The sequence below is a fragment of the Hipposideros armiger genome, unplaced genomic scaffold (assembly GCF_001890085.2).
Source record: "Hipposideros armiger isolate ML-2016 unplaced genomic scaffold, ASM189008v1 scaffold_235, whole genome shotgun sequence".
Lineage (NCBI taxonomy): Eukaryota > Metazoa > Chordata > Mammalia > Chiroptera > Hipposideridae > Hipposideros > Hipposideros armiger.
The window spans coordinates 1,358,435-1,366,374 of NW_017731585.1; the positions used below are offsets into that span (position 1 = coordinate 1,358,435).

At 42.4% G+C, this 7,940-nt stretch overlaps 1 protein-coding gene across 1 annotated transcript in view; it reads right to left on the reverse strand.

Annotated features, from left to right (window-relative positions):
- Window positions 1-1,395, reverse strand: part of CUNH10orf53 (chromosome unknown C10orf53 homolog) — a 46,323-nt gene extending 44,928 nt beyond the window's left edge. The window contains exon 1 of the mRNA XM_019655058.1: window positions 1,299-1,395. Coding sequence (XP_019510603.1) covers window positions 1,299-1,395 — 97 coding nt within the window. The remainder of the gene's footprint in view (window positions 1-1,298) is intronic.
- Window positions 1,396-7,940: the final 6,545 nt, after the last annotated feature.

The following is a 7,940-nucleotide window of genomic DNA, read 5'->3' on the forward strand; positions in this document are numbered from 1 at the left end:
CTCAGTTTTAGTGTAGAGCAGCGGTTCTCAACCTGTGGGTTGCAACCCCTTTGGGGGTCAAACGACCCTTTCACAGGGGTCGTCGGGTACTTGTATGTGGGCGTGTCTGCATGTGGGCCTGGAGACGGATAGAGGAGCGGTGTCTCGGTACCTAAGACCATCGAAAATATGTGTTTTCCGATGGTCTTAGGCGACCCCTGTGAAAGGTTGAGAACCGCTGGTGTAGAGCATTTCCATCCATCAGCACTTGGTTCAAGCCAGAACAGACTGGATCCAGAGGACAGCCTCTTGATGGTTGCCTTCCATCTCCATCCTTTTAGGGGTGCCATTACTTTTATTTAATCCACCACCTCTGTATGGGGGTTCTGGCCCAAGCTACTACTATCTCTCCCCTGGACCACCCAAAAGCCCCCTGACTTGTCTCCATGCTTGCATTCTTGCCCCCCTCTAATCTGTTCTTCTCATAACAGCCACACTTTCATCCCCCTGCCTAAAACTTTTATATGGCCCTACAGGATCTGGTCCCTGTCTACCTCTCCAACCTAATCTTCCCATCAGTTCAACAGATATATCATTTGTTCATGCTTCTAGCTTTTGCAGATATTAGTCCCTCCATTTAGAATGTTCTTTCTTCTCTTGACCTGGTTAGTTTCTTCTTACTTTTTAAAGCTCAATTCAAATGTAATTTCAGCAAATAAACCTTTCCAGATCTTTGCCCTCTCCCCTCCAAATATGACCAGTGGCAGAACCTAGTATGATTACATTCCTCTGTCTGAGGCTTAGCACTCCTGTAAATTAGTAGTCAACAATAAGAAGCTCACTTCAAGGGAATATATCTTTGTTCACCAGTATGTCCCCAGTGCCTGAAAGAGTGTCTGACACACATTAGGTGCTCAGTAAAGGTTGTTGAATGAGTGAATGATCAAGGGATAGACTCATTTTCCAGTCAGTCATATAACCTTGGATAAGTCATTTACTATTCCTGATCTTCAGTTTCCCAATGTGTAAAGCAGGGTATATAATCCTTTCTACCCAGGTAATTTGTATAAACTGCCCGGCGCCCAGTGGGCCCACAACACATATCTGTTCCCATTCTTATATTGAAGCAGTGGAAGCTAGAGGAAGATGCTAAATCGTCCTGGGGCGGTGAAGGCTCACATAAGACTTTCCAGAAGAGGTGGCACTTGGGCTGGGTCTGAGGAAGTAAGGAGGTCTATAGCACAGCCTGCACGGATGCTCAGAGGCGAGGGTATACTTAGCACACACAGCTGGGTGGCCCTCTGGCGGTCGCTGCCCACCTTGCAGGCCCTCCAGGCGGAAGGTGCGGTGCTCCACAGACAGGCCAACTGCGCTGTATGGGCCATAACGCAAGATGACCAATGCGTTCTTGGGCATGGCTGGACCCGCCTGCCAGGGCTACTGCGCAACACACACTGCTAGGCAACTGCTCTTCAGCCCCTTAAAAGTGGGCGTGGCCATGCGCTGGGGGCGTGACTAGAGCCGGGGAGGGTGGAGCTTGAGGATCCTTTGCACCACTCAGCGACAGCGCCTTGCGTTCAGAGTGGGGAGATGAGGAATTTCTCTTTCTGGATGCCTGCACCACCTAATGTGCACCCACCACTGGGGTGCAAAAAGGTGCAGTGGTGGTCGGAGGTGACTTGCCTTTGCGACCCTCACAACCAGGTAAACATGGGATTTCAATCTGGTATGGCAAGTGTTGATGAATAACAATAGCTAACATTTACAGCCAATTACAGAAAGTGTCAGGTGACATGCTAAACACTTTCCATATGTTATCTCATTTAATCATTTTACCATCCCTATAAAGTAGGCTGTATTGTGTTATTTTGTATTTACAAAACTGAGGCTCAGAGGGTCCAAATAGTCTTCCCAGGCAAGTCAGGATTGAAAATCCATAGGAGGTGCCTATATATTGATTTCTTTTTATTTATCTTGCCTGGGATTTGTTGAGATTTTTGAAACTGAATTTAAGTCCTTTGTTTTGGAAAAATTGGAGCCATTATCTCATCACATATTGCTTCTGTCCCATTTTCTCACTTTTCAGGGACTCCAGGTAAATATATGTTAGACCTTGTCACCATATTCTCTATGTCTCTTCTCTTCTGTGTTTTTCTTCCATGCTTCTTTAGAGACTGTTTGTATGTATGTATGTATGTGAGTATTCATTCATTAATTTTTATTTGTAACCCAGTTTACTAATTTTCTCTGCAGCTGTGTCTTAACTGCTATTAAAGCTATCAATCAGGTTGTTTATGTCAATTATTTAAGCTTTCAATACTAGAATTTTAGCTTGGTGCCTTTGCAATATGCTGTATCACTTTTTATAATAATTTATTTGAATACTATTGGGTTGTTGGAAAAGTCATGATGCATTTTTGCAACGAAAAACATAGAAAAAATACTTCATGATTTTTCTGACAACCCAATATTATTTTTATTCTTTAAGCTATTGATGAGTAATGAAACTTAGATATCTTCTAATATTAAATTAACTTGCATTCTTGGATAAACCTGGCTTGGTCATTGGTATATTATCCTTTTTATATGCTGTTAGAATTTGCTTGCTAATATTTTGTTTATTTGTTCTGGATATATATGCATGAGTGAAATGGGCATGTAGCTTTTTCTTTGTTGTATGTCCTAGTCTGGTTTGGATATTAAAGTAGGTTCAGAGAATAAATAAGAGAGTATAGAAAAAGAGAGAATTTTATGTTCCTCTTTCCGCCTCTTTTTTCCCTGAGTGGGAAGATTTTAAACTACTGCTTCAGTTTATTTAAGATTTATAAGAAATTTTATTTCTTCTTTCATCAGTTTTAGTAAATTATATTTTTCTAAGAATTTTTCTATTTGTATCTAAATTTTCAAATTTATTGGCTTACAGTGTTTTATGTATTCTCTTATTTTTTATTTTATTTTTTTAAATTATTTTTTATTGTGAAATACACATTTTTTAGAATTAGTTTCCATGTCTACTTTATTGTCAACTTTTTATTCATAGCATTGTTTCTGACTTTCTCTTTTAAATTAGTTTTACTGGAGATTTGTCTATTTTGTTAGTCTTAAAAAAGTCAACTTTTGCTTTGTTTAGTTTCTTTATTTTTTTTTCTCCTTCATTGATAGCTGTTTTTAATCTTATTACTTTATTTGAGTTTCCTATTCCTTCTGCTTCCTTTGAGTTTACTGTTTGGTTCTTTTTTTTTTTTTTTTTACTTTTCAAGTTATACTTAGATCATCAATTTTCAGTCTTTCTTTTTTTCTTATGTAAGTATTTTAAGCTATAAATTTCCTCCAAAGCATCATTTTTGCTGTATCCCAGAGATTTTGATATGAAGTATCTTTATTATCATTCTGCTCCAAATTTAAAATTTTTCATTATTATTTCTTCTATGAGCCGTGAGTTTTAGAAAGATGTCTTTCTCTGATTCTGAAATATTCTTAGCCATTTTCTCTTTGACTAGTTCTTTCCCCTCATTTTCTCTAATCCTTTCTTCCTAAACTCCTACATGTATCTTCCCTGTATTTTTATTTCTTTTTAATGTTAAACATATCTATTTTATAGCTTGTCTCTGAGTCACCTATTCTTTCCAGCCTTTGTGATGTTAATTCTCCCATTCATTTTATCTGCTGCTTTCCCACATGTGAGCCATTTCTTGTGCTGTTTATATTTTTTTACTGTAAGCTCATCTTTAATGGAGTATTTTCCCCCTGTGAGTGTTTTGTGTCCAGGGTTGTGGAAAGTGGTATTGTATTTGATTCTGTTGAGACCTTTTAGGTCTTATTGACCCAGGGAATTAAAAAAAATGACTAGCTTGGAATTCCTACTTTACAGATAAGTTGTATAAATTCAGATTTCACATCCAAATATGACACAGGTTATAGTTTAATTCCTCATTGATGTCTTTTTTCCAACATCTACAGCCCTGAGCAAATGGCACCATTTCTCAATGCTCGCCTGGCTTAGTGGGAAGAGGTTTTCTAGTCCTTTTTTACAGGATTGGGACACCTCTATGAGATTCTGATTTTGTGTGGGAAGTTTAGCTGCATTTCCCACCTTGCCTGGGCTGAGGTTATGTCCTCTTACCTTGCAGGGATAGTAAACCATGCTGTCAGCCAGTAGCGTCTGCATCTGGTCTGATATTCTTTTAGCTCCTGCTCACTACTCTGTTTGGGACGTCCTCTTCCTCCTCTTCTTCCTCCTCCCCCTCCTCCTCCTCCTTCTGTTTTCGGAATGTAAGGATTTCTTTCTTTTAAACTGGACTATATGTTTCAAACAACTTTCTCTTTGTGTGTATGTTTTTTATAGGTGGAGGGGGCCTGTCTGCATCCGCTTAGCCTGCTATTTTATTGCTCCTTTAATATAAGAAATTAGAGACTAAGAACAGAATCCCGGCACCCAATGAAGTGAAATACCACAAGGAGATGGAAGAAGTAGTAGGAAAAAAGCAAGGAGAGAGCTGGCCCTTAGGAAACAAGGGAGAACAGAGCTTTTAGAAAGGTCCTCTTACGTGATGTGAGGCCAGCTTTTCCCAGGGATGGCATATTGTCCATCCTACAGACTCAAGAGGTCTCTTTGGAAGGAAAGCTCAGAGAAATAAAAGCAGGGAGATCCTCTGAATTTATAGAGGGAAACCAAGGCAATGGTTCTCCCTCCACCTCCCAAGGAGAACTGCTTTGGAGTAATTTGGAAACTTCTGGTTGCTCTTGTGAACTTGGGAGGGACTCGTCCCTGCATTTTTACCTGAATATGCCAACATCCACCCCCACAGGACCTTCAGAGACAACAAGGAATGGGACGGCATTATTTTGTATGTTGCCTGTTCATACTCTTCTCTTTCTGTTGTCTACACCTGGTTATATGGGGGCCAAGTGTGATATATATGATAAGAGCAAGCCCACATTACTTAGATCCTGCATCTTTCCATCTCCTTCATTCCCCCTGGAACATTCTTAGCCCTTATCTTCTTGGGTAATGCCTTTCCTGCATCCCAATCACACAAATCATAAAATACTTTGAGGTTTATTTTAGGCTCTGACTAGAAAGCATTTGGGTTTCCATTTGGAGGAGTCTCACTTCTGGTTCTGTGGATTATTGTGACTGTGGAGGGGGCTTTTGCAGCTTGGAATATATCTTTGGGTTGTGCAGGCTGAGGGATCTGTGCACACAGGTACATGTGAGCCTGCAATAAGAATGCTAGGTTTTTATATCACTTCCTAAGTTTTCAAACAATGGCAGTCTTATGTCATCCTGCCACAACCCTGGAAGTGGGTAGTGCTGATATCAACGTTCCCATTTTACAGACAAGGAAGTCCATGGTCAGTTAGACATAGAGCTGGGTTCATAGTCCAGGCATCCCACCGCTGAGCTGGGTGCTTTCCCCTCCACTCTGTCTTGCCCTAATGTTTGTTTAGGCCTCAGTGGAAATACCTAGTTCTACACCTAGCTTTCTGCCAATCTGATCGCAAATACCCTGTGAAGCCTCTCTGCCCCTTGCCCCACCCCATGGTGGTGTGTCACACACTAGGATAGATGAAGTTCCTGCCTCTCTTTTCTCTCTCAGTTCATGTATCTAAAAGCATCTGCCATTACCGCTGACAGATCTCAAAGGCAAATGAATCGTTGACCCAGCTCACAGAATTTACATCAAAATTGTTATAGCATTTCTGGGGAGAAACAATGACCAACACCATCTTTCTTTGCATTACTTTTTATTGAATGCAGACTTACAGTCTTTAAATAATTTGAATATAGTGTTTTCAATACCCAGTTTTTCAGTCATACATATATTTCTTTAAAGCACAAAACTATAACTTAGAATGGAAAGGCTATAAATACACATGTATATATTGCCATAAATCTAAAACTATTTTATAAAAATAGAACTCAAATAATTTTATGTATTTTGGCAACTCAGCAGTGTTGTAAGGTGGGCACATACATTTTTGTTATGCATCGCTATCCTACAACGATGGTCTTCAGGTTTCATTTTCGATCTCTTTGGGGCACTTGGAACAGTCTCCTTTAGCAGGGTCCCCATAGAGATGCCCATGTCCATGGCTCAGTGTTGCCTTTGGGCATCCACCTGTGCTTGGAGGGGGAAGACCAGCTTCCAGCCCCTTCCTCAGAGAGAGGAGGTGTCCCTCCTGCCAAACTTCTGTACTTCTCAAAGCTCTCACAGTGCATGGTTGATATCTGAATATACAGTCACTTTCCTTTCCCTGTGCTCAGAGAATAGCAGATGTGAGTTTGGTTCTTTCAAGTAAGTGTAAAACATCTGAAATAAACACCCAAACAATGCCCACTGGGGTAACGCCATCCTGACAGTGGGCACCAGTGCCCACCTGTGTGTGCAAAGCCCTTTATACATATGCACTTCAATTCTCACAGCCCCGCAAGGTTGGGACATTCTTGTCCCCACTTGATGATGGAAGGAATTGAATCTCTGAGCACTTAAGTCTCTTGGCCAAGGTTGGTAGGGCTGCCTTACCCCCAAACCAGAGCTCTCTGCCTGCCCAGAAATCCATGGAAGGAAACCAGAAGAGAACAGATCTGCACTGTGGTTATTGAGTGAAAACAGACAAGGGGCTTTGTGTCAGCTTACAGCAGGTGGACAGCAGCGCCCCAGACATTCCCAGGACTCTTGGGCGGCAACTTCCCCAGGGAGCAGGAAGGGGGATGTCTGAGGGCAGGAGCAAGGACATACAGACCAGTGACTTCGAAGGTCAGTTCCAGAATCCCCAGATCATCCAATAGAAGTCCGCAATCTAAAACCAGGGCTCAAGGTTAATTGATTGTTGGGGCTGTGTGTTTTTTCAGAGAATTGAGCAAAGGTCAAAATGCCTGCCCCCGCCTCGGCCCTACCTGCTTCAGCACAAGTCAAAGTGCAGACAGCATGCATAGTGGCCCAAAGAAGGGACACATGCAGGGTCTCCGGGCCAGAGTGAAATTCTCAGAATGGTGCAGAGAATAGCAGGATGGGTGGGGGTGGAGGTCAGGACAACTTTTTCAGGAAACTCCCCCCAAGGAGGGCTGCGCCTCACCTGGACAGAGGCAGGCTGCCTCAGCTATTTGCAGCTTTGATTTTTCTGGTAGCTTTCCCACTCCTTTGTCCTTTTAGATTTCCCATAAAAATATGCCCCCATTGGAAGATCTCCTCCCCAATCACAGCCTTTCAGGAAAACCTTAACTCTGGCTCTGTGGACTGTCTGCTCCTCCATCAGGGCCAGCTCTGGACTTGGCTGTTGCCTCCTCCTGGCCCTGATTTCTGCCAGCTGTGCCCTCAGTCCCTAAGCCAGTGGAGAGCCCTGCCCTGGGCTCCTCCTCGTGGGTTTTATTCCCAGTCCCTGGACAACATCCTCCACTCAAAGGAGCCCAGCTGCCTAAGGGTGTCCTGTTTGAACCACTGAGATAATTTCCTGAAACTGATATCACAGCAGTTTTCTTAAAAGACTCTCTTAAGAATGAACAAAACAAAACAAATCATCAATAAAAACAACAACAGAAAGCTCCCAAAGCAAACTGCTCTCCTCTTCTCTGAAAGGCAGATCACCTATCTGGGCATGTTTCCTGTGAAGGGGAGTGGGAAAGCAACCAGGAAAAATGAAGTGGCAGGATAACTGGGGAAGTAGACTGGTTCTTCCTCCATTTCTACTGCTTGCCGGAGACTGTGCTGTTTACTCATCCTGGACTGTCCCTGAGGCCCCCAGAGAAGCAGAGAGCAGTGACTACTCCAGGGCAGTGGCAGATGAGGTTTTTTCCCTTCCAAAATAGCCGGACCAGATTTTCTGAACTCAGTGGAAAGCTGCCTCTGTGATACAAAAGGAGAAATGTGTTTGTGGGCCCAGGTCACTATATTTTAAATTAACTTGTTGTGTGTGTGTGTGTGTGTGTGTGTGTGTGTGTGTGTGTGTGTGTGTGTGTG